The sequence below is a fragment of the Maniola hyperantus genome, chromosome 7, assembly GCF_902806685.2.
Source record: "Maniola hyperantus chromosome 7, iAphHyp1.2, whole genome shotgun sequence".
Taxonomy (NCBI): domain Eukaryota; kingdom Metazoa; phylum Arthropoda; class Insecta; order Lepidoptera; family Nymphalidae; genus Maniola; species Maniola hyperantus.
The window spans coordinates 12233405-12257928 of NC_048542.1; the positions used below are offsets into that span (position 1 = coordinate 12233405).

Consider the following 24524-nt stretch of genomic DNA (forward strand, 5'->3'; position numbering starts at 1 on the left):
CAGATCACGTGATGCACCAATTGCCGTTAAGAGCAATCCTTGCAATCATTACAACCGTTGCAAAACGTTTCTTACGTGATTGCGATGATTACATCTGTGATTAAACCCGTTAATAAAACTGTGAATGCTCAATAAGTATAGCTATATGGAAATGGCGTAAAGGGATTGCTTCATTGTTTTATCGAACTCGGTTATCGATAGGTTCTACCTACACAGTAATCGTTTTCATATCAGAATTCATATGTACCTCTACTCTAAATCAGTTGCATTAATCTTGACAGTAGGTTTATCTATATGAGACAACGATAAGAAGGTACATGTAGTTAGCTAGCTACCTTTTAAGTCCACCACGCTTAAAGGGAACCAAAATACGATTACAAACTATTGATAGGTTTTGACTTTTTCAGTAGTTAATTCTGTCAATATTTTACTAACCATTTTGATCTTATGTATTTGTTCATCATTTTCTTCATAATTTTGACCTATGAATCTGTACCTACTTCTTATGTTACCGTGTTAAAAAATTTCATCATCATCATCGAACTATTGCCGAACCACTACTGAGCGTGGATCTCTTTTTAAAATGAGAATGATAATAAAATTTAGGTTAATCCAATTTTAGCAAGCTATAATAGCTAACTTTCAAAATATGCCCTGCATAACAATTTAGTTCATGATCATTTTCTATGATTGCGCCAATGGGTACCTAATATTTTGTGAAAGCTTACGTGTATAAAATGAGTTCACACAATAAATAACCATATGTACTATACAATTTCACAAGTAATAAAAATAAAATGCAAGTCAATTTTATAACACTTTTTATTAATATCAGCCTCAACATAAGGTTCTTGCAAAAGGAGACCTTTCACAATTACGTAAAACAAAGCATATTATACATAGGGATAAACAAGTAATAACAGATCGATCTTTAGGTATCGTATACTCGATGAATCGCGCATTGTACAACAATGCTATGCGACAACGATGTGAAACTCGGAAAGATTAGGCGAAATATTTTCAACCACATCACAAACATTTCCATTGCCACGTGCCAAAGCCTGCAGCAATATAACTTCAATTTTTTAATAATATATTTTATGTTACTACGAATACTAATTGATCACATTTTGGACTTAGCCTATAAGGTACTGGTGAAAACCTAAATTAGGTTTACTGGAATCAATTCCAGCCGTGGCCGTGGCCGTGACCGTAGCCGTGCTGTACCTGTTCTTTCTTAAAGTATATGGGATAGTGGGACTTGACTGGGTAAGGTACCTCCTTTATTAGGGGCACTTGGACTTCCTTGTAGACGGGGTAAGGCTTGTCAATGGGTACTTTTACTTCATAAGGCACCTTCTTCTCGACAGTGTAAGGGATCTTCTTGTACACGTCATAAGGTTTGGGAACTGGCACTTTAATATGGACCGGGTAAGGTTTTTCAACCTCAACCTTGTAAGGCTTGTCAACTGGAACCTTGACTTCATAGGGTACAGGTTTGTGTACCGTCACCGGGTAGGGTTTCTCAACTGGGACGGGGTAAGGCTTTGGCACATAGACATGGTATGGTCTGTCGACGGGTACTTTGACTTCATAAGGCACCTTCTTGACAACTTCGTATGGTTGAGGTACTTTCACTTCGTATTTTACTGGGTAAGGAACCTTCTTCTCAACAGTGTAGGGTTGAGGAACTGGTACCTGAACTTCATAAGGTACTTTCTTTTCGACAGTATACGGAGTGGGCACCTGAACCTTGACTTCGAAGGGCCTGTCGACTGGGACTTTCACTTCATAAGGTACTTTCTTCTCGACTACGTAAGGTTCGGGAACGTGGACGGGGTACTTCACGTATTCCTTAACTGTGACTGGGACCTTCTTTTCAACGGTGTAGGGTTGGGGCACGTGCACTTTCACTTCATAGGGTACTTTCTTCTCTACCGTGTAAGGAACGTGTTTCTCGACGGTGTACGGGACGGGGACCTTCTTGATTACTTCGATTGTTTTGACATGATGGTGGCCGTGGTCGCTTGAGATGGGCTGCCAAGAATCTCCAGAACTCCCACCGCCGTAACCACCACCGTAACCACCTTGACTGTAACCGCCACCTAGGCTGTAACCACCGCCTCCGTGACCACCGAAATCACCACCATAGCTCTGTCCACCGTCACCTCCGCTAAAGCTGTGTCCACCGCCTCCTGATTCGTAACTACCGCCGCTGCCACCATAGGAGCCGATATCATAAATTCCTCGTTTATCCTGTTTCTTCTCTTCAGCTACAGCCTCTTTCTTTTCAGCCTTCTCTTCACTCGCATAGGCCACTATGGCCAATGAGGCTATTAAAACAACCTGTGAACAAAAAAAAACATTAGTGGAATTCAGAAACTGTATAAATATATGAAGGTATGAAGGATTCATCCAATAATGAACGAAAAAGAAATAGAAACTTTATAGAATTAAAATAAACTTGTAATGGAAACTTTATTTCATCAGGAAGTTTTATGCGCTGTTAAAAGTACCTAAAGGTTGGTCAATGAGTGGTAAAATACGACTTGTTCTATAAGTAGGTAGATACTATAGATTGATACTCGTTCTGTTCTCTGGGGGAATTTACGATGCAATACGATCAACATTACGTGCCTAATAGAGGAGGTGAGATGAATAATTTTGTTACATAGATAGCTAAGTTCTACCGTACCTACCTACTTGAATACGAGGAAGTATATTCGAATCATATGTACGTGATTGCACATAATATTATGTGATTTGGATGACTGTTGGAAAACAAATGCGAAAAAAAGTGAACGCTCCAGTTTATCCACGGATCTAAACTACTTTCTAATACCCATTACAATTGCAAATACGTTCAAATCCGCTTAAGCAATACATTGTCTTAGACTGGATTTCGACAATACATTCGCGGCTGGACAAAATGTCGGCGATAAATCTAAACTTATTATAAATGCGAAAGTGTGTTTGTTTGTTAGTTCATTGGTAAGTCCTTCAATCAGGTCGCAATGGATTGACGTGATTTGCATGGGTTATGGTTGAAGACTTGGAAAGTGGCATAGGCTGGAAAATCGAGTTATCACAGGACTTTGAAAACTTAAATCCACGCGGATGAAGCCGCGGGCATCAGCTAATAACAACATAAATAAGAGAAACTAGGTCGATACTCTTATTTAGTTTCAAGTTTCAGTTAATATGATGGATCTATTACAGCAATACAAGAATATGACGGAAATGGTAACAAAATCGCACCATTTCGTATTTCTGACACTTTTTGTTGAGTAATTGCTTGTAGTTTGAACGGAACAATGGGTGGAAGCAATTACGTACAAAACGACATGGGTTCTTTTCCTTCAATTAACTCCACATCAATGGATTGGGCAATGCGACATCTTATCTACTGTTCCAAATAGAGTAAAATTGACTAATACTTTTGTATTTTGGTTACTCTGAATCAGTCAATATTATTTATAGCCTTGATTTATTTTTCGTGAAGCTATGTCTGATGAATGATTTGGTTTCGATGTAAGTAGGTAATTATTATTTGGAATTTGGATTTAATGACTTAGAAAATGATAACAAAGTAAAGTCTGCAATCATTGATTTCAAAAAGGTAAGGATCCCAAGAACAATATTTATCAAAAGTTGCTTTTGTGAAATGCCTTGCTTGTTACTTATGTATTGCTGTGATGTATTATGATTTAGTAAATTATACCATTACAGATACAAATGTAAATTGTTTAAAATACATATTATGCGTAGCCTGCCCCATATAGGTTATTCTATCAAACACAGAATATAATGAAAACTTTGATTCTAACTATATTAATCGCTGCCTAAAATGGATCATCATACCGAAAGTTTTTTTATTTACTTACAGATGGACCAGATATACATACAACTGGAATGGTCAACTGCATTAGAATTACGAAATTACTTTCCTCACTTATCTCGAGTGACGTGTGTTTATTTCTCACGCGTGCTCTTCGAAACAATAAGGCTAATGTCGTTTCGCACGTCGCTACTATATCTAATTTGTACCGTAAAGATTAGTGTACACGTGCGGCCAAACAAACAGATAATAAACAGGTAAAACAAGTCTTAATTTAAAAAAACATGACTTAATTTAAAAAACGAACTAAAAAGTAAACAAATCTCATTTGAAAATGGCACCGTACAGCCGCCGTATTGAATTCTTTCAAAAAAATTATAGTCAGTACCACACTTATGATGATGTAAGGATTCTAACGATACTCCATATATTCAAATCCGTTTCGGTATTTAGAAGGTATGGTGGAATAAAGAAGCTCACAATCACACATACTTGAACCCTAAAAATATTACACTCCTTTTTTTTAAACAGCTGCGTAAAAAACAGCAATCTGACAGCTTTTTAATGACCATCTATAAATTATGGATTATGTAAAGGATGTAAATTTATAGTTTAATTTTTGCAATAACTTTAATGAGAGGAAGAAACAAATCACTTTGCTTGATGCTTCATAAATTCCTTTACAAAACATGTTAGGAAATGTTGAGTAACTTTAGTGCGTTTATAATAATTCTATCTTGTACAGTTACACGCATCTAGAAGGTAAATTCAATTTAACTTGGAAGGATCACAAATTGCAAACAAATTTGTCCAAGTCTATGTACATTTTTCCAAAAAGTACGAGATAGGAAACCTAAGATAATGCAATTTATTTTTTGCGTCACTCCTATTGATATACCTACTCGTAGATCTTGATGAAGCTTTTAAAAATGTAGAAGTACCTACGGTAATTAATTATAGCTTTTGTGTTTTTGCAAAGAGTAATCTCAGAATGTCGCTTATTTAACTCTACAAATGAAATATTATTTGGGAAACACCACAAATATTCATTCCACGTAATAATAAATAATAATATTATCCTTTAACCTGTTTACAAGTCAATATATCAATGATGTATGGACTTGTCAGCAGGTTAAACAGAGTGAATCAGGAAATATAAAATAATAATAAAGTTAAAATTACCGACAGTTTAAAGGAAATGATAATCGCACATTTCGCACTAACAACTCTAACAAGTATTAATATCGAATGTAATATCGTGACCATAATATGTCAACAGGAACCATGCCAACTAGTAAGCTATCTCTAACGAAAGTAAAAGATCAACATATTCAATCGCTCATAGAACGGGTTATCAAAGTTACGTTGAAGTTGCATTACGGACAACGACCTTGCACAACTTGATTTGTTCTAAAGCTAGATAGAACTAGATTTAGAAAAGCTGTCTGGTGTACCGATCGGAAATAAAAGGTTAACAAACTCTTAATTAGTTATGGTTAAGAACAACTACTTACAACATTATATTTTTTAGGTTTCAATCTTCATATTGTGTGGCTAACCGGTAACTTTATGTGGACTCTATATTTAAAATAATCTCTGAAATTACTTCCTATGCTCTAAATGATGAAACTGCAATCTACATTTTTACCTAGATACTTACTGCATATATTATTATACTAGCTTGTTCCCGCGACTTTGTTCACATCGACTACACAAAATTTCAAAACCCTGTTTTACCCCTTTACGGATTGATATTTCACAAATCCTTTCTTAGCGGATGCCTACGTCATAATAGCTATCTGCATGCCAAATTTCAGCCCGATCCGTCCAGTAGTTTGAGCTGTGCGTTGATAGATCAGTCAGTCAGTCTATCCTATTTAGAAGATAAAAACACTTGTAAAGGTTTATTTGAATAAAAATATGTCTACACGTTCGTCCGGCGTCCGAGAACTAAATTAGATTTTTTTTACTTTTTATTTTGGGCCCAACCAATTGGTTTACAACCAAGACTCACTTTTAGTTTTATTTGAGCACTTCGACACCAGCTCAAACTTATAAATAGTAAACTATATCAGTAAACACGCTTGTGAAGTTAAAATAAATACAGTGTGCAGTGTCTACTCGCCCTTATTCCGATTTATTTCGGAAGTAAAACACGGAAACCTCTTCGCTGCAAGCAGAACTCGTACCAACTCTCTACGGCGTTTTGTCGCGAAATATTATCTTTATGTAAGCGAGTTTCTTGAAGTAGGTATAATGACCATTAATATAAAAATACTAGCTGATATCCGCGACTTCGTCTGCGTGGATTTAGACTTTATATAAATTTTGTGGAAACTTATTGACTTCCCGGGATAGAAAGTAGCCTTTATCCTAACTCCAGAATGCAGGATCTCCGTGCTGAATTTCTTCAAAATCGATTCAGCGCGATTGAATAGTGAAATAGAAACAGACAAACAGATTGATACACTTTCGAATTTATTATTAGTATGATTTGTAAAAGAAAGTACGGACAAGTTAATGTCATTTTATATACTAGTTAATGTATAACAAGAATTATTTGTTATTTATTGCTCATGAAAGTGGATTTTTACAAATATGGTGAGCATACTTAGCTACATAGAGACAAGGGCAGTGACACCATACTGTGTGATTTTACACCACATATCTATATGTGAGTAAATAGTGTACTTAGTTATTAGTTTTTAGATATAGGTCTTTGTGTTTATGTTATCATCAGGATTGGTATAACTGATGGTAACCGGAGGTTAAAAGAATAACTGATATATTATATTTTTGTCGGTATCGAAATCGCAAAACATGTTTTGATAAATAACACTATTAAATTAAAATCCTTATTACATGGTGATAGTTGTGTAACAATGACTAGTTATTTTTAATTAGGCTTTAATTAATATATGCATGTTAAAAATGCCTTTTTTTACTCGCGAAAGCTATTTCCATTTTATATAAGAACCAACCAATTAGGTATAATTTGCGAGAATCTTTTTGTTTTCACTTTTATTAAAATATACCGGTTTTTTATTAGGGACCTGAATATAACAACATAAATTACACCACAATGGAAGATTAATTAATAAGACTCCTTAGTCATAAGAAATATTAATAACTTATAATTAATCAGTTCAAGTATAGGCATATCGATTCAAGTATGGAAAATATTTATTTACAAACAAAAAGTCGTTCAAGTGTGAGTCAGACTCGCACATGAAAGATCCGTACCATCGATCGGACGGACAGCGAAGGCATATAAAAGGGTCCCGTTGGCACCCTTCGAGTACGGAACCCTAGAAACATAGACATTTATAATTTTATGTTAATTATGAGTGTTTGATTATATGTTTTAATAAGAGGAATACAACAAATATGATTAGATATTATGAAAGAAGTAGGTACCTAAGTAGAAAAAAAACTTGTCAAATTCGTGAACTATGAATATGATTATATCTATGACGTAATGTATCGATGATCCTTAACATCCATAAGAAGTCTAGTCATGCTTTGTATTACGTGAGCATTAAGGTTGCTTTACGTGATAAAAACTACATACGGCATGCCACAAAAATGGAAACATTAATTTTGCGACTTTAGTATGAATGTGGCAATTTATTTTATGCCGCAACAACATCGTGCTGCAAAAGTGTAATATGTACGACATGGCATACTTGATTCCTCTTCTTGACTAACCGATTCAAATTTACTTAGTGAAGATCTGATAAATAGACTCGGAGATGGAGGACGGAACTTCTCAACGGGCAACAACCCCGGTACTTACCTAAAATCAATGGCGCTCAGTGAAATCGCTTAGTAATAAAAATTAGACATTTAACCATACATATCTACCTATTTTAACGTTTTAACTATAGTGAGTGATTCCCATTATTATCAACCACGCTGGCGTCGCAAGATGAGTCCCTGTGAAAAAGGACCCCGGATGGGTTCGAATCATCTATTATAATAAAAAAACATAATAATCGTTGAAATCTGCCGACGATTCTTGCTACAATTTATGTTATTGTTGCATGTAGCGTGCCTCAATATCGCACTGTGTTGCTCTGGCGTAAAACAGTCTTTAGTAGGTGGGTAAGTAGTGGAAATGATATGGCTATAATTCATAGCAGATATTAAGAAAATTGTCACTAAAATTCGAATCACGATTCCTAAATATCAACTAAATACACACTATGATTAATTGAATTGATTGGATCTCTCTACGAAAAACCAGCACCATATTAAGTTAGATATATGGAAAACTTAGATTCTGGAATAGCTTCCGATATTTGATCTAACAATATATCTACATATCTGTATCCAATTAGGTATTCAAAACCAACAATCAAAACGATAAAAATTAACAGACAATTCGCAAAACGATAGTTTATGCAAATCTGTGCGGAAGAGTAAACAAAGTAGGTAAATGCAAATATTTATCTCATGTGTTGGTATTATCCAATAATGATCTTATCAAGTTACATAATGCGCAGGAGTAAGTTATGCACAATCTTTTACTGTGTCCAGTGGTGCACAAACTCTGCTACCATCGGACTCACGTGCCGTCATACGTAATGAGAACGTAACTGGTAATGTGCCCCTTGAAACTATGTATTATGTTATTTGAACTGGTTCTTATTATTTCTTCTTTTTTAAAGGTTCCGTACCAAAATGGTAAAATGAAACCCTTATGGAGAGACTTTCTCCGTCCATCTGTCTGTCTGTTACTTTAGTAACTATTAAAGCTATTGAAGAAATTCGGAATACTTATACTTGAATATTGTTCGAGGTACCTGTACAATGGCTTAGTAGTCAATAATATTATTGAAATCAAAAAAAATCGAAAATTATTTTTAGTTTAACTAAAAAAAGTCGGGGTTTGAAATTTCAAAGTAAAATAACTATACAGAGTAGACCAAGAAGTACAACAAGTAATTCGTGCAATATCTAGGTTTTGAGCATTTTATCTATACACAAAAACTTATTTAAATTCAAAGAAATGACTTAAAACTCCTTATCTAATTTTTATTAAAATTAAGAAAATTACCAAAGAATAAAAGGAAATTAGATTTTATGGTAATTATAATACAGTCAGTAAAAAAGGGTAGCAATTGTTAAGAGCCCGTAATAGCAATTTAACTACAATCACAAGGCTTTTTCATGGCAATTATACCGTAATTTTACCATGCATGTTAGAAAGTGAAAAGAAAATTACCGGGATCGTAGCTAAGAAAATTGGTTAAACGGTTCAATTACAGAGGAAGCCGCGACTGTTCCGTAAACAAATAAGTAAACTTACATAGATTAGTTAGTCTGCACATTATGCTAATTAATGCTAATATTTATTGTTTTCATTGCTGAGCACACTTTTTAGTCGAGCCAGTTTACTCTCAAAATTAACGAAGTGGAAGGAAGGCTCTGATTCTGACAGACTTCCAAAAAAGGAAGAGGTTCTCAATTTGGCGCGAATTTTTACGATATTACCAAAATATTTTTGTGTTCGCTTTAATATTCTGGAGCATTTAGATAACGCACGATGCATTTCATTTTCGAAAGAAAGTATGATTCTGATTAATATAATATTTAAAACTAGCGACCTGTCCCGGCTTCGCACGAATAACGATTTTTCCGACTTAATTTCCACTAATTATGTTTATATACCGGTAGCTTATTTTCGCAAAATGTACATTAATCTCTTTTAAGATATTTCCTCTTTCTATTCGTGAAAACTGTATGAAAATTCGTAGAGTAGTTTCTGAGATTAGCTTTTTCAAACTCAGCCCGGCGCGTGACTGTAATTTGTAATGTAGTACCTACCTAGTGAAAAGAAACTAACTAACTGACATATTATATCAGACTATACACTATTTCTAGAAACTTAAGATTTTGCATTTAGGTTATTTCTATAATGTAGACCCCTACAAAGAAAGGATTTTCAGAAATTTCAACGGTAGATTTATAAACTAAATGCACGCTGACGAATACACGGATAAAAGCTAATTTGATATACTTATTTTAATTATTATCATCTTGATTTTATTTATATTTTTACACAAACTAATATTTATTTAAGTTAGGTCATTATGACAAAAAAAACTTTTTTTCAAAAACAGCGCGTTTCATCCAGTTGACTGCATTCCCGAAGAGCGCATTTTTCCGTAAACCGCACAGGTCCTACGTATTCCCTTATTAAAATATCCGTTTCCATTTTCTTTTTCGAACACTAATCACTGTCACTTCACTGAAACTCACCGATAACTTCATGTTGTCGAGTCTCCGTTCGCCGAAGACCGGTTGTCTATGGTGCATACTATGCTCCTCGAACGGACTTTATACCTTCCCTCCCACTTTTGTATTAAGAAGGGTGAACGTAGGCATATTTGTGATAATTGTGATATGTATTTGTTAAGAATTGGAGCGATCTTTGAGATCATTGAAATTAAAGTTTTGGTCGAGTTACTGACCTAGGCCAAGGTGTCCTTCCTTCACTCTCTTTGTTGTACCTAATATGGAAGATGTTTTAGCATTAATCTTTAGTTATGCATTTTTCTTTTTTCACTATCACTTCTTGGTAACCTCTTTTGCTACATTTATAATATAGGTAAATGCGTCTGTCTGTCTGCTAGTTTTCCACCATTCATCCATTTAATAATTAAATGTTCATGCGTGAGATGACCCGCCTACTCATTTGCATTTGAATTCTTGAATTTTCGAAGGAAAATCGAAAAGTTCCCTCGGGATTTAAGAAAACCTAAATCCACGTGGATGAAGTCCCGAGCATCAACTATTCGGTACAGGGATAGCTTACGTCCTGGACTCGAGTAACTGCGGTACCTACAGTTTCAGAGCTCTAAAAATCTTTAAAGTTTATTTTTATTATTTTAGTGCCCATAATAATAATTATTAATTGGAATGCGCGCTACATAGAATAAAAAGAAAATAGGCAAATGACGTATTAGGTACCTAGTTTTTGTTAATTAAACAACAAATCCGATTTTTTTTCTGAAAAACATAAAACGATCAATAAATCAAAAATAACTCATTTTCGCCCAACGGTATTTAGAGGTCATTTGAAAGAATTTGACCTTCCCTTACAACCCATCAATGGAATCGTGACATTTTACCGGGCATTCTGTGCTATGTTCTATGTTCCTACTGAGTTCCTAATCTATATTATATTAGGTACCTCTAGTTACTACTACTATTAATAGTTTGAACCGTGTTTAATCTAATTTTGGTTTTCATTGTTTTCATTGATTAGCTAGATAGGTACTTCAATTACGACCACGACATCTTATAAGATGAATTTATGGTGTTTTATGTTTCGTAAAAATGCTTGCTAAACGAAAGATGTGTATCAGAGTTCACAAAATGTACGTTATGATAGTCATTACCATCTGAAATGGCTTCTTAGTGCAAACATCTTGCAGCTACGGTTTTGAACATCAGGAATTTTCTTAATCATTGCGATAATATAACAATTTTGAAAGAAGTGCATGCGCATATTATGCGTCGTTAATTAATTATCTAACTACAAAAGTTAATTCCTTCAAATATATCAATCAATCAGCTCTGATAACTCCTAATAAACTATGGTAATTAGTAGTAATTACAGGCAAGTAAGTAATAGTAAGGTGCCTAGTTCCTCAATGTAGTAACATAATACAATACCTCTACTTACCTAGGCACGTCCATAATATTAGGTCTAGGTATCTTTTACTAGCTGATACCCGCGACTTCGTACACGTGCATTTAGGTTATAAAAAGTTCCGTGAGAACTCTGTGATTTTTCGGGATAAAAAGGGTCTTAAACTATAGATACCCATGCAAAAAATCACGTCAATCCGTTGCTCCGTTGCGACGTGATTGAAGGACAAACCAACAAACCAACCAATCAACAATCAAACACACTTTCACATTTATAATATAGGTATGGATTTATTTTATGTAGTACGAAAAGTCCAGCCTAGGTGTCGTACTGACTAGTCTCCGGCAGGAAATATTGCGCATCGAACTTTAGAAAGAAATTTCTTTGTAGAGCGTTATTCTGTGTCACTCATATACCTATGCGATGTTTCATTGATCTCAACAAAGAGACAACGCTCTACGAAACCGTTAAATCTCTTTCTAAAGTTCGATGTGCCATAATTTCTGCCGGGTACTGTACTGAGCCACATCTGTGACTCTACGGTCTACTGGTAATAAGTAGTGGTAATAAGTAGTAAGTAGTGTATATTTTGCCTCCTGAAAAGCTTAAATATATCTATACTAGGTGATGCCCGCGACTTCGTTCGCGTGGGTTTAGGTTTTGAAAATCCCGTGGGAACTCTTTGATTTTCCGGGATGCAAATTAGTAGCCTATGTCCTTCCCAAGGATGCAAGCTATCTCTGTACGAAATTTCGTCAAAATCGGTTGAACGGACAGACAGACAAACGGACAGACAGACAGACAGACACTTTTGCATTTATAATATTAGTATGGATTTTTAACTATCTCACACTAAGATAAATTAATCGTAGACGATCGACCTCATCTGATAGGTATTTAAATAACTAAGCTATGATGCTATTCTTATGATAGACCGTCAAATGAGATTGTATAGTCAAGATCAATCCATAAATATAAATAAAACATAATTGGATCCATTTATGTCAAAATATCTCAATCCCGTATTGCAATGACTTCGACAATATCACATTTAGGACAATAAAGAAAAATCATCAAAATCACACAATAAAGTTTTTTTTGTAATTTTTTTAACCAAAACCAGTTTGTGATCTTTGCTTCAGAGCTTTGACACATTATAAGTTGTTTATGTAGTTTATGTATAACTAACTTATGCCCGCGACTTCGTCCGCGTGGACTACCCAAATTTCAAACCCCTATTTTACCCCCTTAGGGTTTGAATTTTCAAAAATCCTTTCTTAGCGAATGTCTTCGTCATAATAGCTATCTGCATGCCAAATTACAGCCCGATCTGTCCACTAATTTGAGCTGCGCGTTGATAGATCAGTCAGTCAGTCAGTCAGCTTTTCCTTTTATATATTTAGATTTAGGTGTTTCCAATAATTGAAAATTCATTTTTTTTTTAATTTGAGGGTTGCTATTTTTTGGCATAGCACTGTCCAGTCCAATAAAGCTATATTTAAATATTCACAATCAATAGTTAATTCTTATTTAATTTCGCTTTGATGAAATCTGGCATTCTGGCTCCACCCAGAATAATAAAAATACATATATTTAAGCTAAATATCAAGGATGTTACAGCGTGGACTATTGCGACGCCTAAGCTTGACTTTCATACTGACGACTGACCTATGAACTTATTGAGTACACTATACCAGAGTGAACTAACTACATACCTATTATACTCAATGCAACTAACTTGCGTACTTTAAAGATACAACGTACACGTTCGACAGAGTAATTAACGGAATTAATGAATTTTGATGGAAGGCTTCAACCGACCTCCTGGGTCAGATATACAACGACGTAACAATTCTAATTAGCTAAATTATAGAGCTATAATATTATTATACCGTAATATTGGCAAAGCTTATAGTAATTTATCAAAAATACCCTTTTTTTAACTAAGTTCTTAGTCTTTTTTCGAAGTAAATAATACGATATTATGTGTGTTTTAAACAATTGAATATATTTGCTTTAACGGTGAAGGAAAACATCGTGAGGAAACCTTCTACCAATCCTCATAAAACGTGATGAAAATGGTCTAAACTTGAAACGGGTTAACTTTGAAGGGATATGGTAGTTTTAATTAAACCCATACCCCTGATCAGTTTCTACGCGGCATCGTACCAGAACGCTGAATCGCTTGGCGGCACGGCTTTTCCGGTAGGGTGGTAATTAGCCACGGCCGAAGCCTCCGGACAAAAACCTGAAATTCAGTAACGACAGCAAAGTCTCACGTGACGTCAAGACGTCACGAAACACAAAACAATAAGCTTTCAGAACTCTAGTAGGCATATAGGACCAATACCCAATACCTATTGTGAAAGAGCTATAAAACCAAATCAGAAAATCATACAATGTTCCGTCATTTCATTAGGTACATAAATATACAAAACAAAGTAGTAAATGTATCGCACCGCAACACTCCACACGTCAAATGACCATTGCACATAGTTATTTTCATAAGCGCTACTCGATATCTTACTTGAATGTCTCAAATCTCAATATCCAAGGTAAATTGATATAGAAAGAAAATTCTGAAAAATAATATCCAAAGATAGAAAAAAGATATTCAAATACAATAAAAATACCATTTTGTTTGAGTCCACAGTAATATTATAGATGCGAAAATGTGTATCTACATATGTGTCTGTCGGTCCATCTGCTAGCTTTTGAGGAAAGATACAGAGATAGCTTGCATTTCAGAAAAGAACATGTTTTGTCCCGAAAAACCAGCCAAGTGCGAGTCAGACTCGCGCACCGAGGGTTCCGTACTCGGGTATTGTTTTGACATTTTGCACGATAAATCAAAAACTATTATGCATAAAAATAAATAAAAATCTATTTTAGAATGTGCAGGTAAAAGAGCCCTTTCATATGATACCCATTTGGTATAATATATTTATCTCACTTTGAAAAATTATTAACAGTACCTACATTTTAATTTTTTTTGCGATGTAGCCACAAATTACTTACTCAATAGGGATTTCTTACTTTAAAAAAATCGATGTACCTAGTACATTCATTCAAAAAAGAAAAAAACACGGGCCGAATTGAAATCCACTTTCTTTTTGTAATTCGGTTAATTAAAAAAAACTACTTTGTAAATGTTTTTCCTTGAAACATAGATTTGAGATATGTATAGATTAAAAATAAATTTTAAATTAGTTTTATAACCTGCGGGCGTCAACAGTTTAGATTGCGTAAATACATAATAATATTATATTTCATTTGAATTAATATTTTAATCTAGTAAAAAATATAATTACATACATGTAAATATATTTAGATGCGTTATTTAAATTTTACGTTCAATAGAATAACCTTCGCTATTATTATTCTAAGCAGTTATTTAATTTAAACTGTTAAATTTCATAATAACTCAGGTATAGAATTAGAAGATTATTTATTTATAGAACACTAGCTGATGCCCGCGATTTCGTCTGCGTGGATTTTCATTTTTCAAAATCCCGCAGAAACTCTTTGATTTTCCGGGATATAAAGTACCTAGCTTATGTGTTAATCCAGGGTATAATCTATTTCCATTCCAAATTTCATCCAAATCCGTTCAACCGTTTTTGCGTGATTGAGTAACAAACATCCAAACATCCAGACTTTCACATTTATAATATTACTAGCTGACCCGGCGAACTTTCGTATCGCCTAACAGTCGATTCTTTAATATTTTTTTAACCTTTAAATTTTTCTCTCCGTAAGAACCATCCTCGTACTTCGAGGAATATTATAAAAAAAGAATTAGCGAAATCGGTTCAGCTGTTCTCGAGATTTGCGATCAGCAACACATTTAGCGATTCATTTTTACATATAGAGATAAGGATTAGGATTAATAGCCTAGCTAGTAGTTAAGACTTCGACCTCTTATCGGAATAGTTCAGAGTTCGATTTCGGGCACGAGCTACGAACCTATAATTTTTCGGATTTCAAATATTTCGGTAGGTGCGTTTTAATATCACTAAGGGAAAATTTTGTGAAGAAACCTGCATGCCTGGGAGTTTTCCATAATGTTCCCAAAGGTGTGTGAAGTCTGCCAATCCACACTTGGCCAACGTGATGGGCATGGCCTAAGCCCTTCTAATTCTAAGAAGAGACCCGTGCTTAGTAGTGCACTGGTAATAATGATGATGATGATAGGCTATAGGCTAGGTAGGTAGGTAGCGTATTCAACTACATAATACATAATATACCTATCTATATCTAAATGCAAAAAATCGCGCCGACCGTTGGTTGCTCCGTTGCGACGTGATTGAAGGACAAACAACAAACAAACACATTTCGCAGTTGAAAATGGGTAATGATTGAGTTAGACTTAGTTAGACTATGGTGTAGCAGACTTCATAGGTGAGTCAGTTATACACCCAAAGTCGACCACCCATCCATAGTTAGTATACCAGATCAACAGCTTAGTCAGCGTAATCGTTTGATAGCGCTGTCGCAATCAGGGCACTCTACACCTACTTAGTTATAGAAAGGAAAATATCAACATGCAAGTCAACAATTTAGGTACCTAGATGATATTAAATTTCAAGATTTGAAACCACTGAAGCTGTGACATGGAGGTCATAATATTATTATTATTTTCGTTAACATTAGAGCGGTACCTTTTATTATAAAAACGCATGTACAGTACGCGGCAGAATTTAGAAGCAGATAGCGGATTTGTAGAGCATTGTTTCTGTTGTTGACACCGACAAAACGTCATATAGGTATGAGCACGGACTAGAGGGTATGAGTGACAGAGACAATACGTACATCGAGTTTGGTTGGTTAATTTTTAACTGAAAACCAAACTTTTTTTTAAATTATTTATAATTAAATTAGATACAGAATATTTACATTTTGTGACTCTCGCCAAACTGGTAAGTTTGTATGGAGCGAGTGACAGAGATACCACCGTTCATCTAAATATATAAAAGGAAAAGGTGACTGACTGACTGACTGACTGACTGATCTATCAACGCACAGCTCAAACTACTGGACGGATCGGGCTGAAATTTGGCATGCAGATAGCTATTATGACGTAGGCATCCGCTAAGAAAGGATTTTTCAAAATTCAATTTCTAAGGGGGTGAAATAGAGGTTTGAAATTAGTGTAGTCCACGCGGACGAAGTCGCGAGCATAAGCTAGTCATACCTAAAACGATCGTAAAATTTAATGTTTGTAACTTAAAAAGTTCTACAGGCGGTATGATGTATAATTGCTCAATTAACACCTCTTATGAGCGGAAAATAATGTTCTAACGTTTTGAAAATTCGCGTGATATTTGTCAGATATTTACGATTTCCTCAATACTCAATTGGTCAGTCGTGCTCGTGACTGACTTTTAAGTATAGGGGTCATACTGTACCTACTTCGTGACAGAAGTAAAATAAAAAGCAGTACCTATTTAACCCTTATTACTTACTAGTTACTTAGTAATCAACTACCTATACCAACCATCTAAGTCTTGGTTGGCTGGTTGGTGGAGATAGGAAAATATTAGTAGTAAGTAATGATAGTCTAGCTAAGTAATAATAGTAGGTATAGCTGTGATAGCCTAGTGGTTAGGACGTCCGCCTTCTAATCGGAGGTCGGGGTTCGATCCCGGGCACGCACCTTGATCTTTTCGGAGTTATGTGCGTTTTAGTTAATTAAATATCACTCGCTTTAACGGTGAAAGAAAACATCGTGAGGAAACCAGCATGCCTGAGAGTTCTCCATAATGTTCTCAAAAGTGTGTGAAGTTATGGTATAGCCAGCGTGGTAGACTATGGCCAAACCCTTCTCACTCTGAGAGGAGATCCGCGCTCTGCAGTGAGCCGGCGGCGATGGGTTGATCACGATCACGAATGATAGTCTGAAAGAGTTGATACCATTCCAAATTGGCAACTTAAATTTCATTCGGTTTCAAATTCTATTCTCTATTCACAAAAATAAATATTGACTCATCATAATACCTAACGTAATATTTTGTCCTCATTTTATTTTATGTGTATTCTTAATTCACATTAATTGTTAACAATAAAATTAGTTTGCAAGTATATCAGTGGGGCATAATATTATTATATTGACCGACTGTCGATCGCTAATTCCCCATTATCGCTCCATCTGCACACATAACAGTGTAATCACCAGCCTCGGTGATAACTGCTGGACTTTACACATCAGCTGGAACTTTCAGAGATACTCCAAATGCTGAAAACCGTCTGTTCCAACTTCCAAGCGTTAAAGCTTCAGAAGTGAGGCCTTAATTATCTCGTATGAGAAATTAGCAAAACACTTTTATTTTGTACCGTGAACCATTATTTGATGTTATCAACTTCGGCTGGTCACTGTTTGCCTAGAATTTTTTTTGCCTCCTTAGAATGATTTCCTCAAAAGGCTCACTGCATAGGTAATAATGTGGGCTCTGCGTTGATAGAATATCTTCGTTAGTCAGGAGAGGAAATAATATCTTTTATTTTCAAGTAGATGATTCCCGCGAATTTGTCCACGTGAATTTAGTTTTTTTGAAATCCCATGGAAACTCTGATTTTGCCGAGTAAAAAGTAAGCCTATGCCCATGTCCGGGATGCAAGCTATCTCTGTACGACATGAAAATCGTTAAACGGATGGGTCGTGAAACTGGCAAACAGACCTACTTTCGCATTTCTAATAGGTATTATATATATTTTTTATTTTTATGGACTGCCCTTGGCTCCGCTCGCATATAAAATTCAGATCAAACTTTAATTTCAGGTTCAAGTATACTGATTTTGATTAAAGTAAGAAAGGTTCTGAACTGCAATGTTTTCATTTAATTAATTTTTGGTTGTGAACCCATAACAATTTCATGTAGGTGTAGTATAGAGGAAAATCAGTACCCATATTATAAATGAGAAAGTGTGTTTGATTGTTGGTTTGTTAGTTCGTTGGTTTGTCCTTTTTAGTTTGTTAGTTCGTTGGTTTGTCCTTCAATCATGTCGCAACGGAGCAACGGATCGACGTGATTTTTGCATGGGTATAGTTAAAGAGAGTAACATCGGCTACTTTTTATCCCGGAAAATCAAAGAGTTCCTACGGGATTTTTAAAAACCTAAATCCATGCGTACGAAGTCGCGGGGATCAGCTAGTATTACTTACTGCGTTTTCTTGAGTGTTATTCCTATTTTAAATAATTACTTACAGCTATCACTTGAGTCTGGCCGCAAATCATTGTACTGTAAGCTGCACGAACCAACCTATCCTATAATGTGAAACTTGCATTACTCTGAAGTATCCAGACATGCACATGTAAAGTAATGAGTAATTAGTAATTACAGAGTGTTATGAGCAACCACTATTATCCATATTACGTGACGCTAATATTATTTGCTATTAAATAATAATTAGATGCATGTACCTAACACTTTATAAGTTTTGTCTCGTATCATTAGACAGGGGCAAAAAATGCATTAACATTCTACTACCGGTTTTTAGTCTAAGAATTATTATTATGTATACCTACATTTAAGATAAAGTTCAGTTATGTATTAACTTCTTCACTAGTTATAAAAATCTGATCCCATCTACATTTTTAGAGTTCCGCACCTCAAAAGGAAAAAAGGAAATTTTCATGACAAAAATTCTTAATTTTGTAGTATTTGTTGTTATAGTTGTAATACACATTTTGGGAAAATTTCAGCTCTCTACTTATTATGGTTCACGAGATACAGCCCGCTGGCAGACAGACGGACGGATGGACGGACGGACAGCGGAGTCTTAGTAATAGGGTCCTGTTGGAACCCTTCGGGTACGGAACCCTAAAAATTATATTATATTAAAAGATCTTAGTTTATGTTAAGTAGGTATTTATTTTAATTAGCGAATTTCGCCACACACCAAAATAATTTAATTTTACTTACATAAGATTATGCACAAAAAATTCTACATTCTAAGATGCAACATAGATTAAAATGCAACAATTTGCAAAGAATTTCTTCCGCATTTTTAGTGCGCACGCCTAAAACAAATACCTACTTAATAATAATAATTTAAAAAAATTAAATTACCAATTGCCTCAAAGCTATTAAGAATCAATAAAATTAGGAAAGGCTCTACCTCTCTACTACCTTTTAAATAATTCTATGAAAAACTCGTTACAACTGAAAGTTTTTCACGACCCATCCTTTCAATCGATTTCGTTGAGATACAGAGATAGCTTGTATCCTGTTTTTATTTTTAGGTACAAGGTACCCCTTGACTGCAATCTCACATGGTGGTAAGTGAAGCAGGCTAACCTGGAAGGGGTATAATAAGTAAGTAATAACCTAAAACCATACCCCTTTGGCCACATCGTACTGGAATGCTAAATCGCTTGGCAGCATCGCTTTGCCGGTAGGGTGGTAACTAGCCGCGGCCAAAGCCTCCACCCAGACCAGACCAGAAATTTAGAAATTATAAAATTCCAAACCCCTGCCGGGACTCAAACCCGGGACTTCCCACTAATAAGACCACATGCGCTTACCACTACGTCAGGGAGGTCGTCGAAATCCCGCGCGGGGATGGACATAAGTTATTTTTTGTCCCCTAGAACGGGATGGGACTCCGACGGGATTCCTAAAACACCTAAATCCACGTAAATGAAGTCGCGGCCCGCGGGCATCATCTTTTTGGTATACCTAGAGATAGCTTGCATCGTGGAGACTAACATGGAATAGTTTTATCCCGGAAAACCACCCACGCGGACGAAGTTGCAGGATCCAGTACTAAGTTATACCTAGGTAAAGCACCATTAGCATCACTGACGTCCCTGTCGTTCAGGCAGAATAGCTACTATAGCTAGCTGCTATAACGGATTCTGATGTATTTACTCAGCAAATTACGTAGGCTTAACAATGGCTAAGTGCTACAGCTGAAGAAATATGTGAATTTAATACGACAAAGATAGAAAAGAAACTTAATTGAATTCCGATCATGAACAGTGGATTTGATGAAATTGTGCGAACGAGGTACTTATAAGCAAAATACTTAGGAATTATTTTACGTAATTCAATGTTCAAGGCAAGTCTATTTTGTTTTCAAATAAGTATAATATAAGTTAAATGTAAAAAAAACTTTTTAAAGACAATAGTAGATTGTAGCGAGGGCAGTTATTTAGTTAGTCGAGGATAAAATGGGTTTTATGGCCGAGTTATATTTACACTCTGCTTTTCACTTGGATTGCGAGGAAATGAAACAATAATAATATTATAAGTTCCTTTTGAGGTACGGAACCCTAAAAAGGAAATATACTACCTAGTAATGATTCTATCGAAATAAATAATGGCACAATGACATTGAATTAATATACTAACGTGTATTGGTAGGCTGTGATAGCCTAGTGGTTAGGACGTCCGCCTTCTAATCGGAGGTCCGGCGTTCGATCCCGAGCACGCACCTCTTAGTTTGCGGAGTGGTGTGCGTTTTAATTAATTGAATATCACTTGCTGTAACTGTGAAGGAAAACATCGTAAGGAAACCTGCATGCCTGAAAGTTCTCCATATATTTCTCAAAGGTTTGTGAAGTCTACCAATCCGCACATGGCCAGCATGGTAGACTATGGCAAAAACCCTTCTCACTCTGAGAGGAGACCCGTGCTCTGTAGTGAGCCGGCGATGGGTTGATTATGATGATGATATTGGTAGTTAGATATCTTGTCAGCAAGATCTCAACAGCGACCCAAGCATGGCCTCAATCATGGCCTCAATCAAGAGAATTCTACCACAGTGCTGTCTAATCGTATAAAATCTTAAGTTGTGGTTGTATAATGCCTCTAAAATAATGAAATTGATATAATTGCAGTAGTTGTTTGCATAACGAATGCGCTGGCACATATCTACTTGTGTTATTAAGACAACCTAACCCACTGTTTCCAATCGGAGAGTCAGCGGCATGAGACTAACTAATTAACATTCACTAAATATAAGTGCGCGCTTACAAACAAATATATTTTTACATACTTAGTCATACTGCATGTTTAAAGGAACAGAGCAACGTAAAATATAAAATACTGAATAAGTAGGTAGGTACAGTGGTTTGAAGTGATTGAACTCGACGATGATCAGTAACGTACGAGTATAACTATATAGGTAGGTACCATACGGAGTCCTACTTATAGCTATTTAGTAATAAATAGTTTATTTTGTGGTAAAGTGTAATTATTTTCTTATCATAACTGGTCTTTAGCCAACTTAGCTTCAAGTTAAGTATACCAGATGCATGAGTGTAATATTTCAAGTTAACGTTAACTGTGCGTAAATCTTTCATTTTATTATATTCGGAAGATGATGAGATTTTTAAGCACAGCATAAGTTGGTAAGTTAAACAGCCTCTGCATTTCATTCAATTTTATTCGTACATAGTTATTATACGAATATCGAGCAAACGACCAAGTGGGTTATCTGATATTGAATGATTACCGCCGCCCCCTGAACGTTTGCACATTTTGCAGCATCAAAGGCGTCAATGCGTTCGTTGCCAGCTTTTCAATAGGTAATCTTTTGATCCACCCCTTGAATAACTACATGGATTTCTAAGTAATACTTATTAGTCACAGATAGTATTTTGTGAAGTCATTTTGTTTAGTAATTTATTTCCCATATTAGCAGACCCATTGTACGAGGTCTCATTAAACCTCTCAATTACAGTTACATAAACCCCTAATATGTAATGTAACAAAATGTTATTACATGAACGTCAGCTGTGTTCACATAATAACAATACCTATATCACTAAGACATGAATGGTTACTGTTTCCCACCAAAAACTAAGTGCTTCATCACCTACCTATAGTACACGACAGGTCGAGATGGCAATCGGGGTATGTGGCAGAGAGATGACCCGCACATCCGCACGTCACCCACGCTCGCCCGCACCGGGTTAGCGCGGGGACTGTGCGGGTGTGCGGGGCGTTTCCTTCCCGATTACCATCTCGACCTGTCCTGTCGCGTATTATACATAGTCAAGGTTCGGAAATCGGACACTCCAATCATTGAATGAAGTAATATAATTCATGAACTAGCATATGCCAGCGACTTTGTCCACGTGAACTACACAAATTTCAAACCCCTATTTTACCCCCCTAAGCGTTGAATTTTCAAAAATCCTTTCTTAGCAAATGTCTACGTCATACGGCTGAAATTTGGCATGCTTATATCATATCTATATCTTCATATCAAATTTCAGTTCCGGCGTTGATAAATCAGTCAGTCAGTTAGTCACCTTTTCTTTATATATATTTAGATTCAAATTAATTGCCATTCAGCAATTAAGTATAATTAAGTATTCAATAAGCATTTTTTCGCCGTATAATTTCGGGTAATTAAAATTCATCCTCATTATTCGAATATATATACTGTATCCATCCACAAACAGACTAGGTACAACTTAAAAGTGTGGTAGAAAGTGTTATGCTGTAGCTAACTGACGTTAGAGCAAGTCCGATCAGCTGATTATTATACTCATTACATCTACGGAAGTTATTCATCACCAACTAATAAGTATATAAGTAAGTCTAGAGTAGGAGTACCTACTATGACATACATAGTTTTATAATATGTATATTCAAATTCTCGCCTCCTTCCAATAATGCTAAGAAAATACATAAAATAATGCCATTATATGTCCGTGCCAGGGATCGAACCTCCGACCTACTGAACAGGATCAGCCAGACGTCTTAAACACTTGGCTATGACCCATCTTTCCCACTGGGCACTCTGGGCACGTTCCCAGGGCCAACGATACATAGGGGCCCACTAGTCCCTGCCAGATCACCAAACTATAACCGACCGACCGATATTTTATTACCGAAAAACATATTTATTTCATGAAAATCAAAGGTCAAAAAGGCCCAATCAAACAGAGGACCATAGAGATATTAACTATAGTCAAGACTGACTTATATTCGATCCTTCTTGTTTACCCCCGACCCACTACTCTGTCAAAGTCATAGGGGCCCAATTATTCTAATGTGCCCAGGGCCTTCAATAGGTTAAAGATGGCCCTGCGTGTGACGTCATGACAGCTCATGAACCTAAAACGACGAAATTTGAAATGCAAACTTTAAATGCATTTTTATTGCACATATCGATTGAATAAAAAATTGTAAATTTTTTGGTACTTTATTATCACTTTAGGATCAAGTTAAGACACTTTTCAAAAAAGGGTAAAATACCGTATTCTTAGGGTCGATTTTGATGTGAATTCATTATATCAAATCAATTAGAGCAACCGTTTCAACTGACCATAATATTAAGTATGTCGCTGGAACTTAGCGCCAGAATTATTTACTCTACTTTTACATAACAATTATTGTGTATTGTAACTTTATCTTACTTGACCAAGTGTTACTCGACGCCTGGGTATTACAGCATCCGACTGAGACTCGATACAATTCCGGGTTTCAGGGATTGATTACCTACAGATACCTATTACCTGAATTAATTTAGTACGGAGCACTTTCTATTATCTATTATTTATTATACTTACATATTACTTACTAGACGTGTGCCCGATAAAATTTCCCACTATCCCCTTTTTAATCCTTTTTTTCTTCTGGAAGTTGGAACAATAACACAATATTTCGAACATAATAAGTATGTAAGTATTTTATTTTTGTGCAATCCATATGTGTAGAGCAAAGATTTTAAACTTTTTTCCTAAAAATTGCCGTTTCATTTTATAAGGCATATCTATTTACACAGCTGCAGCTGTTGTCAGTACGGAATTTGAAATTGCTAGAAAATTTCTAGCAATTTTCTAGTAGAAATTATTATAATTATTATTATTGAAGAATATTTTTATTAACACTCGATTCATCTAACGCTTAGCGCAATATTCCGTCATCTATAAACATAATATGTCTGCTAGTGAATTTATTTAGCAAGTCAATCTAAACATAACTTAAGAACCAAAAATAGGTAGTTATTCAAAGCAAACCAACAAATTACTGTCCTTTGTTTAATTTAGAAATTGATCATTAGGTAAA

At 35.5% G+C, this 24524-nt stretch overlaps 1 protein-coding gene across 1 annotated transcript; it reads right to left on the reverse strand.

The window, feature by feature from the left end:
* Window positions 1-804: 804 nt before the first annotated feature.
* On the reverse strand, window positions 805-10179 carry Vajk4. The gene is made up of 2 exons (XM_034970320.1): window positions 10103-10179; window positions 805-2346 (listed from the first exon to the last, which is right to left on the reverse strand). The coding sequence occupies exons 1-2, from the start codon at window positions 10157-10159 to the stop codon at window positions 1183-1185; spliced, it is 1221 nt and encodes a 406-aa protein (XP_034826211.1). The 5' UTR covers window positions 10160-10179; the 3' UTR covers window positions 805-1182.
* Window positions 10180-24524: the final 14345 nt, after the last annotated feature.